General features: G+C 39.4%; 1 protein-coding gene across 5 annotated transcripts; it reads right to left on the minus strand.

Annotated features, from left to right (window-relative positions):
* Positions 1-5,973: 5,973 nt before the first annotated feature.
* LOC121729840 (protein tramtrack, alpha isoform) lies at positions 5,974-16,105 on the minus strand. Of its 5 annotated transcripts, none has more exons than XM_042118485.1 (4): positions 15,969-16,105; positions 15,447-15,448; positions 13,668-14,714; positions 5,974-7,479 (listed from the first exon to the last, which is right to left on the minus strand). In XM_042118485.1, exons 3-4 carry the CDS (start codon positions 14,521-14,523, stop codon positions 6,848-6,850), a joined length of 1,488 nt encoding a protein of 495 aa, XP_041974419.1. In that variant the 5' UTR covers positions 14,524-14,714; positions 15,447-15,448; positions 15,969-16,105; the 3' UTR covers positions 5,974-6,847. The 5 variants fall into 5 exon arrangements, with proteins under 5 accessions (XP_041974419.1, XP_041974415.1, XP_041974416.1 ...); XM_042118481.1 differs by lacking the exon at positions 5,974-7,479 and adding an exon at positions 9,809-12,892; XM_042118482.1 differs by lacking the exons at positions 5,974-7,479; positions 15,447-15,448 and adding an exon at positions 9,809-12,892.
* Between the last annotated feature and the right edge of the window lie 4,402 nt (positions 16,106-20,507).

Genomic DNA, 20,507 nt, shown 5'->3' on the forward strand with positions numbered 1-20,507 from the left:
TACATTTTAAAGGTTTTGTAATAGTTCTGATTTTGTTTCACTTGCACAATATCGTGTAAGGGTTATATAGATTAACTTGTATGCAAACTACAGTGTACCATCGAGGAAATTGATACAATTACAAGTACAAGTTGTTTGAGTACAATTTACATTTATAAATTCACAACTTACAAGTATTAATAGCCCAAAAGAATATGAAACCTCTTAAGGTTTCATACGTAGAGTTCAAGATTCGTATTATTACAAGTAATAGTTTAAAAAGTTTTGATTCTATTAAACTAAGGGCCTGTTTCACCACTTTCTGATAAAGTGCCGTGAATTTTTTCGACAGATTCTTCATACTTCATCTGTCAAGTTAAGTGGTGGATAGCCTATTCGGCACTTATCAGGAAGCGGTGAAACAGGCCCTTACGATACAAACCTTTCTGTTTGTAATGTTTTTCTTTTTTCACTTCCGTCTTAACTGGATTCTGTTTGCTGTTCTGATAGTTCAGCACGCTGGACTTGGGTATAGACAGCTCAGGGTCTGGTTCCTCCTTCAGCTGCGGCGGTTCCGGGTCTTTTGGACAGATTTGTGAGTTGGATATGACAGGGCTTGAGTCGCTGAGAACGTCGCTGTGTCTACTAGCTAGGTGACCTATGTAGCCTGAAAAAATCATACTGATTAAAATGCGAAAGTCTTTTATTATATTATTGAAGATTGAACTGTTGAACAGATTTGGATGGGCATGAATTTGAATCCCGAGAAACGACATAGGTGCTATATAGTTTTTAGTGCGGAAAATCTACGACGCCAGAAATTTTAAAACTTACGACACCAAGACTTACGAGAGTAGCTCTCATATCAGTCCATTTTTGCAAGGGCGTGTAAAAAAACTGCAATATTTATGTTACGGTCCTTCTTGGCGAGTCTTGTTGAGCCTATAACCATGATTCAGCCCTGGATTTATAAATAGGCCGTATAGTCCACGGCCTAGGGCGGCAGCGTCCTAGGGCGTGGCAGATTTCGTGCATGGCCCATGGGGCGGCGGTAATAAAGCAACCTATAGGTACTTAATATAATAATATCTATGGACACTTCACACCACGTCAGTCCGGCCCCGTGCTAAGTAGGTACCTGAAGGACTTGTGTTTAATACTTTTATACTATACATATATTTAAGATTTTTATTATATTATACACATATTTAATACACATCCACGACCCAGGAACTTTGAAAAATGTTTGTTCCGTCGGCGGGATTCGAACCTGCGACCCCCGGCTTGAGCTACCGATAGCCCACCAACTGAGCCACAGAGGTCGTCAAGTAATATAAATCCGGTAATGCCACTGTTCAATTATACTAAGGGCGCGTTCAGGCGTGCGCGTGTTCTGGGCGTGATTTACTATACCGTATGGGAAAACGCGCGCAGCCTGCGCGCAGGCATCTGCGCGGGCTCAGCGCGTGCCGGGCGCGTGTTTTCCCATACGCCATTGTAGAACACGCGCACGTCTGAACGAGGCCTCCGTAATAGTTTAAATATTATATTCCTTACCTTTTCTACTTTTAAAGTACACAAGACACTGTTCACATTGAAACAGCGGCGCCGGATTGAGCGGTTGTATCACGTGCAGCTTGTATTTGTGCCTGTACCAGTGTGTTCGACTCTGCAGGATCTCCCCGCACAGTTTACAGACCACACTCCCGTCGTTCCGCGTCATATATTCTAGGAAATCGTTGATAACCTTCGTGTCTTTCGGCGGATCCTCCTTCTCTTTGCCGTTTAGGAGTTCCTCCTTTTGCGCGTCTGTCAGGAAGTGTATGCCGGCTTGTAACTCCTCTGTAGGTTCGGAGCTGACTGACTGGCTGTTGTTGTTCGCGAGGACCTCTAGAGTAATGACGGGCATGTTGAAGTCGCCGTCGTCTTCGAAAGTTATGTATTCTGCAATAGAAATATAAAATCATCAATGTAAATTTTATTTTCGTTGAGTATTTCATTTGAAGATTTTATATAACCCACTTTTAGGTCTTCACAATCGAAGATGTGTCTTGAAAATAATTAAATAGTATCTACCTATAGGCGGAACTGAAATTTTTGTGAATGGTGCTTCAAAATTTTAGGGGTGGGGTGAAATCACTAAGGTTGGGTTGCACCAGAGGCGTGGTTAAAGTTAAAGTTATGGTCAAAGTTATGATTATAGTTAAGGCTAATTTAACTTTAACCTTAACTTTGACCACAGAATTTGACAAAAGACGAAGCTGGTCCGACAAGGCTTTATAAGAACGTGGGCGGGGGCGCTGCTGGTAAAGGAGAACTGTCAAAGATGGCGTTTTTGTATGATGACAGCGTTAGTTCCTTTTTTCGCCACGTGCATTTAAAGCCTTGTCGAGCTCTATGGTTATGGTTAAATATGGCGTCTTGATGGCATCCATTTTTAACTAGAACCAAAGATTTGACATTTTGCATTGTAGTTAAAGTTAAGTACAGTTATAGTTAAAGTAAGTTGGTGCAACCCTTTTTTTTTGATGCGCAGGGGAAACCCATCATGGGTGCCCCCGGGTTGGGGACGTGCCTCAGTTAGCTGAAGCACCCCGGGGGTATGTGGGACTCTTACCTTCACTTTGCCTTCAGCCGTATACGGAGGGATGTCCTGGATCTGTCTAACACAGGACTCCCTCCACGACCGGCCAGTCTACCTCAAAAGGGACCGGACTTCCGGTTCGGACGGAAGTTTTGAGGTTCGCGTAACGGCACCTCCGCACTCCCGTCCTACGCCGGCGGAGCGGAACGGAGGATTGGTCATCCTCTCTGTTCCGCTCCGCGGCCTCTTTCTGCGAAAGGACGGTTTCGCAGAAAGAGACCGCCGCCTGCCAGGCCTCATCGCTCTCGAGCATGCAACAAGTTGGTGCAACCCACCCTAACAGTACTTGTTAGGCATTATTTAATCTGTGGTAATAGGCTTTACCTACCTACGTCTAAATTAAAGGCTTACATAGTAATCGGCTATACCAAATCTAGACAAACGTACAGCTAAGAAGGTCTGTCTACTTCTTTGATGACGACTAACGGCGGACTACCAAGGCGTACTTCTTTATTTCAAAACGTCAAATAGGAGGTTAAAGAGAACTTTATAAAATCTTGGAACAGAATTAAAAGCAGTGAGTCTGGATATGAATATAGAAAACTGTGGAAAATCATTAAATTTTTGACTGGTACTGCTACGAATGGCGGGATTTGAGACTGGTACTGCTACGAATGGCGAGATTTGAGACTGGTACTGCTACGAATGGCGGGATTTGAGACAAAATGAACATGAATATTTAAACTTATTAAAAAATAAACTTACCGTGGTTATTGCCTGGCTAATCAAATAAAACAATTGATGACAACCTTAAATCAATAGGAATGTATTTCTTCAATAACATAACACGTTTAGTAATTATATTTTTATTATTCGTAGTGTACAATATTTCGCATCACTCCGTGCGATGGTATATTTCCACTTACAAAAAACTAATTTTTGTTACAAAGTTATTTTAACCAATTCATCGTTAAAGCTCTTGTTTCCGACGATTTTAAATCCTTAATTTATCAGTTAAACTGTGATAGTAATGTTAATATACGTTAATATAAAAATCTAGCAGTTATATATATTTTTATTAAATTTTAAGACTTAAATGTAGATATAGGTAGGTATTTGAAAAGAAGTGTTCTCTATAATCACTTAAATAATATTTGAGTACAGTCAGCGAAAATAATTACTTATTAAAATATGGATATTTTGCCAGGTGTCCTAAACAACCGGTGTTGTCCACCTAAAACAAAGAAATTAAAGAACTGGCAACGAAGCCGACTGCAGTCCGTATAATAATTACAACCCATTTTGACCTTTCCTGATATCGTTAAAAATTCAGATTTGTGTGTACATTATGACTTCTTGTTAGTTACTACAAAACTTTAAAAATGATGTCTTTATTCCAAAAATATATCTATATTTTATCTACAAATAAAACTGACTGTGCCCATTATTACAAACAAAAGAAAATAAAATTTAAAATCGTAGAAAATAAAAAAATGTTAATTTTCTTCATAATATGATAAACTGTGATATAAATTATAATATGATCTGGCTATGTACTTTCGTAAACTATAAATTTAATAGAATATAAGAAAAAATAACACTTGCATTAAACATTGCACTACATAGTGAATCTAATTTTATTAAATATATGATATTAATATAATAAGTGACTTCTATAAACTCTACTATACTGTACTCGACGAAACATAGCGGAAGCGGTCATTGACCCCCTGTCAAAAACTTGTAATTTTCTATACAAAGCCGCGATTGACAACATCTGACACTTCATTGTTAATCGCGGTTTATATAGAAAATGACAAGTTTTTGACAGGGAGTCAATGACCGCTACCGCCATGTTTCGCCGAGTACAGTATAGTTCAAGTAATTTCGTACGGAACGCTTTAGTAAAATATAGAAGATTTTTATGTGATTTTCATAGATTTCTATATGAAAGACTAATAAAAGATTTATTTTGTATGCTCTGATTACTCATGTTAAAAGTTTTTATTAGTGACTCCTAACTGTAAGAAACTACAACGTAATAATATATAAAAAATACTAACATCTCTAAAAGTAGAAATAATAGGTTGTGCTGCGGCAATACCCGCTAAAGTGTAATAGAAAATCTTAGATAGTAATACTTAGCAATCTTAGCATTTCAACGATAAACATAATGCACATGGTACAAGCCGCCTCGCAGCTTGTAAAATGAGAGAAAATAAAAATGATTTAACAATGTAAGTGTACTGCTAACTTAGTTAGCACTAATATCACATTATAAAATAATACAAAAGAAAATAAATAACATTTGCCACAAAATTTTAATAAGAAGTTCTTTCAAAAGGTTTTGCACGACTGTTCACATTTCAATGAATTCGAAATAGGAATAGTATTTTTTTAATTTGCAAGATTGTGGCGCAGAAATCTTTTTAAAGACCTTCTTGTTGTATAGGTGGTCTATAAATAAAAATCTGTGGCTTGTAGATAACAAAAAAGAAAAAAAAAGAAACGAAATAGCGCGAAGGATCAAAAGCATAAGAAACGATAATTTGAAATCGCTAGTAATTGTGCGATGACTGGCGCTGGTACACTATTATCTACCTAATAATCACACTAAAATTGTTAATAATACCTTATTGGTGATTATAGCAATAATTCACTTTATAATATAAGTATTTACATCAACTCAAACCTATGTATACATAATATTAACCTTAAAATTGTGCGCTAAATTAACACAAACTCAATAATTCTTCTCTTTAAGTAGATAATAAAAAATCTATAACCTATTCTTATCTTAAGTATAATAAATTTCTCGTGCTATGAAAACTTTTCAAACGTAAACCTACTTTAAAGGTTTAATAATAATCAAACGTTAACTTACAATAGCGTGTTAGTCGTAACTTCAGGCTGAATAAAAAAGTAAATAGAGCGTTACGCGATCAAAAATCTGAGGACGGTGAAACTACGCCTCGCCGAGTAAAGCACAAACGACTACATCTTACTTTGTAAAGCTGTGTGTAGTTTAAAGGCTTGATACACGGATTAAAACGGCGGTTTAAAACTGAAGTTTGAAACCGTGTAGATAGTTGTTTTATGCCAAAAAATTAAAGGTCAAACCAAATTTGGCATAAAACAACGTATCTACACGGTTTGAAATTATAAACCGCCGTTTTAAACTGTGTATCAGGCACTTTAGAACGAGATGATAGAGGAATTCGTACCTATAGCTATCGCTCCTTATCTCCTTCTAGCCACCGAATAAATAGATATCTCTTTCCCACATGTACATAACTAATAACAGAGGCGAGATAGCGATATTTTCGTTCGCGCAAGTAAAAGACAAGCAGCTTTAGGTCATTGAACAATTTGGCCAAAACAATATTCTGTAAAACCGGCCTCACTTTTCGTTTGATAAAGCGCTATCTTAACTTTTCTATTCAGACCGAAGTAGTAAGTCGTAACACCTAACAATATGTTTCCTTATCAATGGAAGAACTGTTGATTGTCGTTTGGCCACTATTTTACATAGATCGCCTCCATAACCTAATATTAAATCAAAAGTAATATGTAGTTGGAAATTTGTTTTAACATTATCCATGTGCTATGGCACGTATATTTATGCATAATATATTTTAATATAATATATTCTATTTTATCTACAGCTCCAGTAGTAAAAATATATAGGCACATATCGCAACTGCAAGCTCACTATTTTTTTAATAATCCCAATATCTGCGAGTCGATTTTGCCATCTATAAGAGAAGTAGCAGTCTTTGGTCGTAGTCTTCCGGTGCTTAATCATTAGATATAACATTATCATCTGAACGTGTAAAATCTACCAAAACTCGAAGGCACATTAAATCGTTATCGATAACACTTATTTAAAGTTACAATTAAAATATTCAAAACTCAGCAGATCCTGCTCGACTGGCCCTCGTATTATTGCATAAAATATTTATTGTCTAATATTCGCACAACCATACTTCGAAAACGAATACAACATAATGAGCTCCACGTAACAAACTTTAGATATTAAATGCATAACAGTATGGAAAAATACGTACAGTAAAATCGTATAGACTCTATCATAATATTAAAATTTTACTCCAAAAATAGAAGAGATACCTATTTAGTATAAACCTGATACCTTAGACCCAAACACCCGGGGCGCATCGGCGACAACTATAATAGTAAATAAATCATCGAAAAGGCTCCTCCGAAAGGCACTTCGTTCGGCTCCTACTTCACCTGGAATTCAACAGTAACTACGGCTAGGGCGACTCAAGCTTGCGCGGGGTCCGGGGACGAGTGGGAGGGCGTGCCGCGGGGGGAGGCGGCCCCCACCGCCTCCAGCTTGATGCCGGGGGGCAGCTGCCCCTCCAGCCCCGGCAGCATGAAGTACGTGTTGGGGGGGTAGATGCAGTCCTTGGGCAGGAAGCAGTCGTGCGTCGTCTTCATGTGGTTCTTCATCTTGTCGGGGCGGGAGAACTCCTTGCCGCAGGCGGGGCACGGGAACACCTTCCGCTGCTGCCCCTCGTGGTAGAGGAACGCGTGCCTTTGGAATGAATACTTGTTTTTGAAGGTCTTCTGGATGTTCTCCTTCGCGCACTCGGTGCACTGGTAGACGCCCTCGTTGAGGGACGCGTACCGGAACAGGTTGAGGCCGCGGACGGACATCTCGGTGAGCTGCTCGGCGGGGTCGTTGGAGGCGGAGTTGGCCCGCCGCCGGATCCGTCTCCGGGCGGACGGGCGCTGCGCGGGCCCGCCGGACAGGTTGTTGTTGATAGAGTCGTTCTGGCACTCGTTGGAGGTGGACGCGGTCCGGCCGGACGAGTACATCCGGACCTTCCCCGGTCCGTCGTTCACTGGGGACGGGGCGTACACCTTGCTGTCGTAGTCCGGAGTGCCGCGATCTGAAAGAACGGTCATGGCGAATGAGCGTTTTGTATTTCGAACGAGGGATCGTCAAAAACATTCAGGTGCTCTCTACACGATTAAAGCGTTGAAATAAAGAAAAGTGGATAAAAAAAAACAAAGGACGAAAATATAATATTATTTATTTGTTCAAAATTTAATGACAAAATAATTTATACACCGTGACAAAAATTAAAGTGACGAGCGATTAAAATCGATGCAGACAAATTTTTCTAATATCGACAAAAAAATAGCACCAAAAAAAGGTCGTAGAACTGGTTAAAAATTACAAACTTTTCGAAAGAAACTTAAATAAAATATATATCAAACTAGAACAAAAATAACATGAAATAGAAACGAGAGAACGACAAGACTCTACCGACAAATTACAAGAATAAAACTCTCCAACGCGAGAGATAACGGAATATATTAGAAATACAATAAGAAAATTGTCATAATTTAAAATTATAAATTAAAAATAAAATAGCAACTATTTAATAAATAAAAAATAACAAAAAAATCATAGTTTCTACTATTAAAATAGGACTCAACGTTTGCATTTGGAACTATTTCGGCAAGTGAAGGTACGTAACTATTACAGATATATCAGCCTCCCCTACACACCGGGTGGTACCGACCTGGCAAGGGCGAGCCGGCCTTTAGCCTCGACAGTTGGACACAAATAAAAAAAAATACTTAAGCAAATTTGTACTGAACCAAAAATACTTTGTTTTCACATAGCGTCAATTTGAGCAAAATAGAAAGCTTGCTAAAATAGTAATCTACCTCTACATCTACTATATCTGAGAGTAGCACGTCATACCTACCTGATCAGTCCTCTCTTCTAATTTCTACAGAATAGAAAACCACTTCGTGAACGACGCATTATTTTCTATATTATAAATAACTTAAACTAATCTTTACTAATAACCCGTGTTGTTACATTGCTACATTAAAATAAGTTTAAAACGAGTAATTTAAACTTTAAAAGTCGTCGCTGTCATCACCGTGTAGCTCGTACGAGACGCGCGAACGGTGCGACCTAAGGTTTGGCAAGATTCTTACATAGAGAATACATTACAACTAGACAAAACAAAACAGGTGTAAAAAAGAAGAAAAAAAAAAGTACAAATCAAAATCGAACAATTGAAAGTTACATTTTCGCTTTAACTTTTATTATATTCTTTAAAGATTCTAAAAATAGTAATTAACACCTTATTGTATATTTTTATAATTTAATATTTCAATTCTAAACTTTTCTAAACATTACGCTTTGCTTCTGCTATTGTCTATGTGCAATTTAAAAAATTGAAGATTAATAACTTTTGGCTAATCGGCTACAATATTTAATAACATTTCGTACCGAGAACAACTCTGTAGATACATACTTTAAAATATAACAATCGATAAAATGAAAAAATTACAAATTTCGCCCCCTTTCCAACAATCCGACCTTCCTAAAGGCAACTAAATTTGACAATTTGGATAAAGTTGCGTACATAAAATTATTGCCTACGTCGGACACTAGTGTCGCGTCACAAAATATCGATATACCCGCAAACTATATGCGCCGGTCGCTGTCTACTAGTGTAAAGGAATATTTCTCTACTTACATAGCATCTCTTACATTAAAATTTCAATATATTTAAACACTTCTCGTTAAATTAGAACGCTTCAAGAACTCTAGAATCCGACAGAGCGTCGAGAGAAAACAAGAGACATCTAAAATACAGTTTGAAGATCTTTCTATTATCGTATCTTTATTAATAATAAGAGTGTATGAGCGAATAAATTCTACTTCGATATAATCTGTGTAAATATACATAATGCGATAAGCGTGAAAATTGATACTCCGTAATGAACTATTAAGTAGCAGAGGGGTTAGTGCGAGTTTTATTCGATCATACGCATCGAGCACGTTTACGCGAATTTATATGGGATCAAAGCAGTATCCACGTTAGCCAGCAGATGGCGCTGCTTTGATTCCATATAAATTCGCGTTAGCGTGCTCGATGCGTATGATCGAATAAAACTCGCACTAACCCCTCGATATATTATTCTCCTCTCTTCGGCCCTTCCGCTTTGTATTCTTCTAAAGAAACAGAACAAGCGCAGCACGTAAATATATAATATAATATGTAAAGTAACAATATCAACAAACAACGCTCACGTTAGGGACATTTCTTTTATGTCACATCACATGTGACACCACCTTAAGTTTAATTTAGCACCAATCGATGATATAGCTTTAAATAAATAATCTTTCATCAATATAGAAATCAATAGATATACACTTTACTATAACATAAATAGACACTAACATCTTTCAACAAATATAATAGAATTTATGTAATATATAGAATAAAAGGAACTCTGAAAGGATAAAGTTTTAAGGAAAGATAAAGAAGTTTCAATTTAAAGGTCCGCGTTAATTTGTCCTGCGACTTGCGTTTCGAGAAAAGTACTAGACAATAGAAGTCGTACGTGGCCCTGGATTTCCGCCAGGGCGGATTTTTTCCGCAAGGGCGGATTTTTTCCGCAAGGGCAGCTTTTTCCGCAAGGGCGGAAAATAAGTTTAGCATTTTTTGCATTTACGGCTAAGTCCGGCCATGTGGCTACTTAAATAAATATTAAAACCGAGTAGGACTGGGTTTTTATGCATTCGTAGCTGCCATAGAAATAATTTACTAATTGACTTAATAATTAACTAAGTACTAATTTGACTTATAGGAATTTTGAGGAGCTGCTTTCTGAGATCTGGGTTTCGTCACTGTAATTAGCTCGGAACAGTCAGCAGGACACCGGCGGGACCCGAATTAAGTTTAGGCACTGGCTAAATTGACTATCGTATGAAACTTCCGACAATAGCTCGTAGCCGTCGCCGCGGGCAATCCTAAACCTCGTTTAAGTACCTATCCACGTTAAAGATAACTCCATATAAAGATTACGAAAGGTACAATAAATTCGTTTTTTTTAAGAATTTCACAGTCTTAATATTGTTTCCGGGCAGAGCCTCGTTTTGTATGAACATTTCCGAACGCCGAGTGTAGGAAACATGAGATGACGATATCCCTACGTACATCGTTAACTACTTGGGCCTAGAGGTCTCTATACGTCTAACGAAGCTTCTTAAAGTACTTTGTAAACGTTGAATAATGAAAATAAATAATATACATAATATTCTTTTAAATTTCTTAGTCACCTAGTAGTTTTAACTTATTTATTATACAAGTAAAGGCACACTAATAGGCAAGCGTTCCGTGGACCTACTACGTTTGAATAAGAAATGATTCGGGACCAAAACATAACATCACGACGCCGTCTCGGCGACCATCGACGACGAATGTGTTTCACTCAAACGAACGTGTGGCTATCGTTACATGGAAGACTACGTTTTGCCTCTAAATTTAACTAAATAATTTAATAAGTACCGTCTCTTAATATAATTTTAATTTAAGGCATTTTTTTGATCTAATAAAATAGAATGTACAAATCATCTCATGGTTCCATTATAATTTTTCGAAGCACCTTTCTAATCACTTTTACGATTACAATAATCTTTTATATCGCATATATTTACAACTTTACATGTAAACGTTTGACTTTTCAGACATACTTCGTGCTCATTCGTTTTTGTTTCGACTCAAATAATGTTTTTACATAAATTCCACGTCCCAAGGGTAAAATTTTCACATATATATTTTCCCTACATTAATTTAACAATATTGTCTTCGAGATACCTATGGTTGTAAACTTACGAGCTTATTGTATGATGTGACACTCACACCGCAGACACTGACCTCGATTCTGAAGATCAGGGAAGTGTAACATAGCGCCTACTGAGAAAACTGCTTACACTTTAAGGAACTGAGTCTACCCTACTTCTGCTTAAATGAGATTATTTTAGTCTATTGTTTATCCGTAACGATCTATGCTGGAACGAAAAAACATTTCAATAAAACGCGTCAACATCATTAAACTATATAAAATTAAATACTAATCTATCTACACTTTAAAATCATAGCCCGTGTTGAGTTTTCACTTCGGAGAAGTTGAATCGTGAACTACAACTAAAATCACTAATTAGGCAAGTTAAATGAAAATGCATTACACACCTCTACTATTAATTACATAAATAACGCCTTTCCTATCATAGCCTCTTTCGATATAAATACTCTGGATAGTAAATATCATTCACTCTAGCAATAGTTTCACAAAAAGGCTCCACCATTGGTATAACTCGTAAAAATAACTCCTAAACTACGCTAATTAATTCAGTTCAATGAGAATTGCATGTAGTCGATACACTACGCTCGAATAACGATCACCATGAGTAGTTACTTTGTACCCTGAAATATTTGTAAGTAATAAAATTAAGTAACAAGTGAGTGCAAAACAACAAGTAAATATAGATATGAATAAACCTCGTCAGCACTCCGAGAAACAAATGGAACAACGTAAATAAATAGATAAATATAACAATCGTCTTAAATATCAACAAACTTATTGATGTACAGATAAACTTAGAGCTCGAACTATTCAATCCAACTCAACGCGAAACTAGTTCGGTTACTAATTTACTGATAAGTCAGATCTTCGAAAAAAAAGTATAAGTAGAAGAGACGATGTCGTCGAATTAAGACTCCTGCTTGGTCGCCTGCTCGTTGTTGTTGGGTTGGTTCTTGTGAATGATCTTTAGATGAGCGATCATATTATCTTTACGCGTGAACTCCTTGAAACAGATCGGACAAGGGAACACCTTGACGTCTTTTTTGTGGGAGGTGACGTAATGTCGACAGAAATTGCTGATGTGGGTGTAGACCCGGGCGCATATCTTGCACCTGAAGACGTTCTCGCCCTCCTTGATGCAGTAGTCGCGGACCGACTCGTTCGTCTCCTCGTGGTAGCCGACGCTGCCGATGTTATTTTTCCTGATCGGCGAGGGGAATATGCGGTGTTCCCAATTGGTCTGCGACAGGTCGGAGGCCTCGTTGGGGAGGCCGAGGTTGGTCTGCTCGAGCTCGGCCGCGAACAGCTGCGTGGCGAGCGCGGGCATGAGGACCGTTTCCGGCGGAAACTTATCGAAACTATTGAGAGCGGGGTTCAAATTGGACAGACCGGAGAGCTGGTTAAATAGAGTTCGGGCTCTAAACTTAGACATTTGGGGTAGTAATTTTTTACTATTCTTTGGTTTTAAGTTGCGACCTAGTCGGGCTTTGTCGTCTATTTCCTTTATGGATCCGTCCCGGGAGTTGGAGTTTTCGCGGCTTCTGTCGGGGTTGTACTTGTACTCGACGGGCTCGCTGTAGTCCTCGCCCGGCTCCTGTTTGATGGCGCCGTTCTCTATGGACATAATGGGGCCGTTCGATGGAAAATTTTGCGGGGCGTCCTCTTTCGGCGGTCTCTCGTTTTCTGAAATGTTACAACTACGTGTTCACATCGTTGCGATTACTCGGAAGTATAATTGATAAATCATAAAAATTCTTGGAAATATTGTAGTTACATTGAAATTGTTCTCTTAAAAATTACGTTCGTAATTAAAATGACTACAATACTTCCAGTTTTAATGAAGGAAAGCTATTGGGAATAAGCCTTGTTTGTTTTCCCTTGTCTCGAGTAAATTTATTAATATATTCGATTAGTTATAGGAGTGAAAATATATAATCCTTTGAAATTACCACAACCGAAATTGCCCCTGGCCATTCCTCTAATAGCTCTCCCCGAAAGCAGAAAAGCAAGCAATAGTTTTTTTAATTGAAGAAATAAGCATTTAGCTTTTTATGATATTCATAAAAATTTGACAGATCATATCACTTACCCCTTCAGAATAAAGTTATGAATATAATAAGTACAAATATAGGTTTAACTCACTTCACTTTTCACTTTTTTCGCTAATTCCCTAACATCAAAGCTTATATCCCATTAGCTTTTCTCTCTTTATTCATTTAAAACGATTCGTGTTAGATCTTTAGAAAGGAAAATTATAAATATTTACAACAGCTAAGCAAAAATAACATATTTCACATAATAATCTCTACGCATTCACGTTTATGGTTTTATACAATGTTCTGGAGTCGCATCACTAAACTCATTCGAAGATTCGTACCGTGTATATTTACATAAGCTATATCAGTCAATGCCGTGTTTATCTAGTATGGGTTCTAAATTGAAATGATGAGGGACGTACCTGCGGACTCGGAGTCTTTGCCGGAGGGGGGCGCCTCGTTGGACTGGGCGTCCTCCCCCTCGTCGATCATGAGCGCCTCGCCGCCCTCCTCGCCCCCCGACGTCGCCCCGTCCTCTGCGTTGAAGCCGTCCATCGACATTTTGACCTCTAGCATTTCCGGCGAGCCGCGGATCAACTGGTCCCCGATCCTGTTCGATGACGCATGCGACGCGGACTCAGGTACGAATTCCCCGGGAGGGCTGGCCGCGGTATTCAGGGCGTCGCTCGAGCTTCCGCTCAGTTTCCTCGGCCGGCCTCGTTTTCGCTTGGGTTGCATCAGCGCGTTGCCCAGGAGCGGCATGAGCAGGTTGGGCGGCGCTCCGCCGCTCGGCATGCCGCCGGCGGGCCTCTTCTGGTTCATGTAGGGGTGTATTCTGTGCAGCTGCGGCGGCGGGGTGTGCGGGTTGCCCTGCTGCTGTTGTATCAGCGAGTTCGTCAGAGCTGGGATATCACATTTTTCCTCGTTCACCTCCGTGAGACCTTTTATTCTCAGGCTCTCTGCTACCTTCAGAAATGCCGTCAGGCGCTCCTGGTCCACGCTCACCTCCCCCCTGTACATGAAGTCCAGTAGGCTCTTCATGTCGGAGTAGGGGACGTCCTTCAAAATGACGATCGGGTGTTTCTCCTGGTGATTGACGAATAGCGCCTGGAAGTAGGGGCTGCAGGCGGACAGGACCATCTTGTGTGCTTTCAGCAGCTGGCCCTCGACGGCCAGCGTGACGTCGGTGAAGGTCTCCGCGTGCAGGAGCTGGTCGAACACCGACAGCATGTTGGTCTGGTGGTTGTTCCACCGCAAGCAAAATCTTTGCGTAGCCATTATGTCTCTTTGGAAGATATGATCGTTTATCAGTCCAGACTTACGAGTAACGTTTTAACAATATTCAACGATGTATACATATGCTCTATCGAAATCCATGAACAATACAACAAAACTTCAACAACGAACGGTTTGCTCAGAAGCCATCTTTCATTTGTTTCATAGTGGTTATCTTGCCGGCGCTATGGGATCTGTAAAGGACGGAGAACATTCTCATTAGACACAGAACAAAAGGTCAATAACGATGGAACGAGATTACATTGAAACATTTATAAAAGTATTGCACCCTTTCAATTTATCTCAGTGACTTTATATTGCAGACATCGGCTATGTTTATGATAGCTGATAAGTTATCTAAAGTTAAGTTTAAATTTCTTGTTTTAGGTTTTAACTGATGGAAAACACAAGGTTACTTAATAATAAATTAAGCATGAGATTAATTTAAAAGACTTTCAGCAGAGCTCCTTGTCATATTGTTGAAGGCATACTTAAGTACTTTTTTAAACTTTATTTTACGCTGACGACCATGATTAAATTTAAGTACAGAAATATTTTGTTATCTTTTCTAATTAAGGGAGTGGCTTGAGGTCTAATGGCATTCTTATAACTTATAAGACTTGTTAGATTTTTAGCTAATTATGTTAAGTATTTCTTAATGATAATATTTAAACTTATAGATTAAACTAATTGGCCTAATAGTAAAAAATGCATTTTACTAATTAATAATTGTAACTCGAGTGTAACAAAACATTATGTGCTTATATAATTATGTTAATCATAAAAATGATAAATTGCTATAATTTATGTAAGATTCGTAATTATTATCACGTCGCCTACGATAAATAACGTTTTTCTCATCGTTATTTAAATACAAAAACTATATTCAAGGGCATTTATGATTTTAAAGTTCGCTGCGAATCAACCACTAGATAGCTCATAGATTCAATCAAGGTTAAAAAAATCGAGGGCGCCTCCGTCGGCAGAGCGGTTATAGGCGGCGAGCGCGCGGCGAACACGGAGCAGCGGACAGCGCACTCAGCACTGCAGTACGACAACATCACACCTACAGACGTGTGCACATCCGACATACATAATAATATTATGCAGCATATAACACCAATCGATAATAATATATCATATTCGAGCGAGCATTTAAAGGTTAGCGACACGAAACACAAAATTAAAAAGCCTAATAAGATTCTAATTAGAATTATTGACATAATTTATTCATATTCACTAGACGTCCGCTCCACATCCACAGGTGCCGACCGCAGATATCACAGCGAACGGGCGCACAAATTATTACTACGCACCCAGTCGAGCGCGTTACATTACGTCATCACAATGGCATTATTACCTACGTTTTCCACGTTAAATCACCGATACGCCGCGATAGGAGCCGCCGACGGGCCGTTATATCACTTCACTAACATAGGGGAACATACCACTTTCTGCACTACAACGACTCGACCCTTTTATGGGATGAGGATCAGCCCTTCCGCCATAGTCCGATACCGCGTTAGCGCCGCACCCCGCTCACCCGACGACTGACGGCCGCGCGCGGGTGGCGCGGAGCCGCGGGTGCCGCGGGTGCGCCGCAACCCCGCGCTGCCTCGCACTCGCCCGCCACTCACCCGCCCGGCCCGACCCGCCTCGCGACTCGAATATCTCACAAAAAATACGTCGTCATCATCGCGCCGCGCGCCGGCCGCGTACACGGCGCAGGGTGCACGGTAAAATATTGATTCATCGAAATCTATCGATCCTCCCGTACACCGATCGGCTCGGGGTGGCTCGTCCTCCGGCGAGCGGCTAATAATACGCTGGCCTCTCGCGGCTCGCCCGTCCTGAGGGTGAATCGCGCTGCCTGGCCCCGCTATTTGAGTCGTCTCTATATCCGGAGCGACGATATCTATTTTGAATGCCGCCTGACGTAAATCGATATACCTAGGTGGCATATTCCCCGATCGGTCGCCTATAAATATATATTAAGGATAACGCGACCATGAAGCCTGAGCATCTAGCGATATCATTCGCCTAATGAAAAAGTTAATTAACGGGTAATGATCGTCGGCGTCCGCATTCACTACGGGGAAACTGGTTTCGGTTATCTGGTTATCGCGATTCGCGACTTACCTGTAGTCGAGTGCATCTAACGTTCAGGGGATGAGTTTTCCACGTGAAAAACATCAATCCATTCTTGTTGTCGCCATGTCAGCGAGCGCGCCGTCCCTGTCGCTCGCGGGCGGGGTGAGCGCGACGCCTGCCGCGCCGACGACGCCCGGGGACGCCCGAGCTCCGCCACTTTTCGCAGCCGATACCACCCGACACCGGACGGAAAATAGACCACACTATAGGGCGCACTGCTACATTTAAAATAAATTCCACACTTTTTCGACAAAAACGGCAGATCAGTTTCGAAAAAAAAATATTTTTCACTGTCCCGGAGAGTCCCAAATCGGTATTGCGAGAAAAAAAGTTTTGATTTTTTTAAGGACGCGACACGAATTTCCGCGCGCGGCGTATTCCTCGGTAATGTTTTTAATAAAAATGGCCTGCCGGCTCGGCGGGAGGAGTGGCAATGGGCAATGAGGTCGGTACCCTCTCTCTGGCACCCGCGGCCCCCCGCGCGCCGCACGGGGTTAGAAAGTTTCAAAAGTGAATCGAGGAAAACGCGCGCCGCCCGATATCGTCCTGGATGATGGACGCTGATGAGTTTTCGTCACCTTGAAATTTTATTATTACTTACTTATTATGTAATATTGAAAACAATAATATGTATTAAATATTTTTATTACATTACATAATAAAATTACTTTTCAATTACGAAACTTGCGAAACTTAGTTAGTTTAAGCACGAGGAAAAATAAATTTATTCATCAAAGAAAGGGTAATAATTGATATTAAATTATATTATGTACTTACTTATACAAGTTATGAAATAAATGATTATAAGAGAATTGTGAATTTGAATTTATAATATATTAGGTATTAATTTAATAAACGTAAGTATGAAATATTTATCTGGATCTAAAATAAACAATACTTATTTTGCTCGCCGTTATATACTTTATTTATTCTGACGCTACTCAAACTTTTTCATTACGCATTTTTCTTTATTTATTCCGATATAGCTGTAGGTGTTAAAATAATTATACTCAGGTTTCCTTTGACGTCCAATTTTAATTGGAGCAGCAGTGTCCTCAGTCCACACTCCACACGTAAACCGTAAACAACATGGCGGAATTCAGGGTTGCCAACTTTGTTAAAATTTTCAGCCTGGAAACAAAATTATGTATTCATACAGTACTAATTCACGAGGAACCATAGTTAAATAATATCAGGTTGTACCTATATCCCGCTCAAATCTAATTTAACCTGCTAACTTAAAATGCATTAATGCAAAGAGAACAACACGTTTTAAGATGTTAAAAGGCTAAACAAAAGGAAAAAGGCAACAAAATTAATGTGGATTTAGTTTTTTATAATCATGTTTAGAAACGGGTGGTAACCCTAGCTATAGGGCGTATTATTGGCGCTCGGCGCTCACCCCGCGTCAGAGCAGATCATCTTATCAAAATGTTATCAGGAAGTCAATTTATCACACAATCAAATATGTGAACATGTTGCGTAAACTAAAATAGGCCACGCTGTTCCTCGCTAGTACTCGTTAACAAACGAACAGTACCCCAATTCTAATGAACTAGATCGAAAAAGGAATGAAGCTAATTCTGCATTAAAATAGAAGAAACCAGGTACTAATAGGAGAGGGATTTGAAGCGTTTGACAATAAAATGAAAATTAATAGGTCAATACATTTTTAAGACACCATTGTTATAAAATATATTCATATATTATGATGTAGTATACATTTTCCGATAGAAATATTTCGAGTCTTCTTAAAAAGAAAATAGAGTTTTCCAAAAACATAATAATGCAGCAATGGCTATTAAAGGCTTAACCTAAATATTATAAACTACTTTTTTCATTAGATTTTTTTTAATGAAAGAAGGGGGCAAACGAGCAAACGGGTCATCTGATGGAAAGCAACTTCCGTCGCCCATGGACAATCGCAGCATCAGAAGAGCTGCAGGTGCATTGCCGGCCTTCTAAGAGGGAAGAGGGTAATAGGAAGATGGTATTTCTCAGGTCGAGCCGGCCCATTCGTGCCGAAGCATGGCTCTACCACGTAAATTATGTACGTAACGTAATTTATGCACTTTTTGTGTATTTTTATGCCCTAAATTTAGACCCAGCAGAGTACCAAGAAAGTAAACAAAAGCAATAGACATTAACTATCATTATAACCCATTAAACAACACAATTATACGGTGAAATCATTTCACAGGCCAGTATTTACATAAATTGGTACACAGTATTGATTTCAGTCTGTGACCTAGGTCAGGTCATGTCACTGTAAGCTGAAGTCCTTACAGAGGTGACCTAGATGCAGTGCCGCATACTTTCCCCCTAGCAAACATGCCCTGGATCCTGAATGCGACCTATTAGTGAGACATTGCAGCTTTTATACACTTTCTTTTTCTTTTTTGCTTTTCTTTCTTTTATACTTTCGTTTTTCTCTTTAAACGGAATGGCTAAGCGAGCTTTTGGAGTTGAGTTTTCGTGGTTTCTTCATGTAGTGTATTAACTATTCTAAAGGGGAAAGTATTTACAAGAAAATGTTGGTATAATCTTAATAATAACAACTTATAATTAACTTGTAATTTCAACGAAGACAAAAAAAGCCGTTTGGGAAATTCACCTGTGTGTTCAATCTGTGAAAATTTCAAAAGTATTGGTTCTTGAGATATAGCCTGGAGAAAGACAGACGGACGGACGGACGGACGGATGGACAGACATCGAAGTCTCAGTAATAGGGTCCCGTTTTTACCCTATGGGTAAGTAACCCTAAAAATACTCTTAAGCGCTGCTTCTATTACAGTGAAACTTCTTGTTAACTCTAAACACAGAACTAAATAGTCACAACGTAAGTAGAAGCAGACAAATGTTGAGAAACCGTAGCGTAGATTACTGTTGCGAGCGATTCGTAACAGTAATACGTCGGTGCAGAAGTTTTGGTCAGCGCAATGAACAAGCAGATTCACAGTAACGGACATAGATAACTGTTCGCCGAGTAAAAGCTGCAACAAAAAGAAATCCTTCGCCTTTCTAACCACTTCACACATTTGCTTGTAAGCTGCGCTGGTTAATATTTGAGCTTTAATGAGGATGCCGCTTGGGAGGTTTTATGTTTCCTAATGAACATTTTAACCAATGGAACTGTCTGCTTCGTTTATGAGTTCCTCATTATTTGGACCTTATCCTAAAGATTCTTTGTAAATAAAGCTGAGCGTTTATTCTTAAAAAAAAGTTAAGGGTTCAAAAATGTTTGTTGGTTGTGAAAATTCATGCGCCTCGATACGGCGATACTTCCAAATATATTTGACAAATACTCTATGCTACGTTTTTATTTAACTTATGTTTTTTTTTAATGAGATAAGGGGGCAAACGAGCAAACGGGTCACCTGATGGAAAGCAACTTCCGTCGCCAATGGACACTCGCAGCATCAGAAAAGCTGCAGGTGCGTTGCCGGCCTTTTAAGAGGGAATAAGGTAATAGGGAATGGTAGAGATGGGAAGGGAAGGGAAGGGAATAGGGTAGGGGATTGGGCCTCCGGCAAACTCACTCACTCGGCGAAACACAGCGCAAGCACTGTTTCACGTCGGTTTTCTGTGAGAACGTGGTATTTCTCCGGTCGAGCCGGCCCATTCGTGCCGAAGCATGGCTCTCCCACGTATTATAATTTAGAATACTTAAAAAAGTATAAAGTTATAATATATTAATTTTGCGCGTTATAAACAGCATGTTAATTCTTCTAGTTTTCCGTATTATAAAAAAAGATCGGAAAAACGTAAGTTCTAAGCTCTAACCGCTTCCTTACTCTGGAGCTTAATGGAGTATTTATACGTATCCATGTCGTGAT

The sequence above is a fragment of the Aricia agestis genome, chromosome 8 (genome assembly GCF_905147365.1).
Source record: "Aricia agestis chromosome 8, ilAriAges1.1, whole genome shotgun sequence".
NCBI classification, from domain to species: Eukaryota; Metazoa; Arthropoda; class Insecta; order Lepidoptera; family Lycaenidae; genus Aricia; species Aricia agestis.

Bases quoted from the DNA above. Each gene is read 5' to 3' on its own strand.
- LOC121729840 (XM_042118482.1), bottom strand. From the start codon at position 14,523: ATGGCTACGCAAAGATTTTGCTTGCGGTGGAACAACCACCAGACCAAC. The intron at 12,893-13,667 runs GTACGTCCCTCA...GTAACATTTCAG, and splicing joins CAAAGACTCCGAGTCCGCAG to AAAACGAGAGACCGCCGAAA.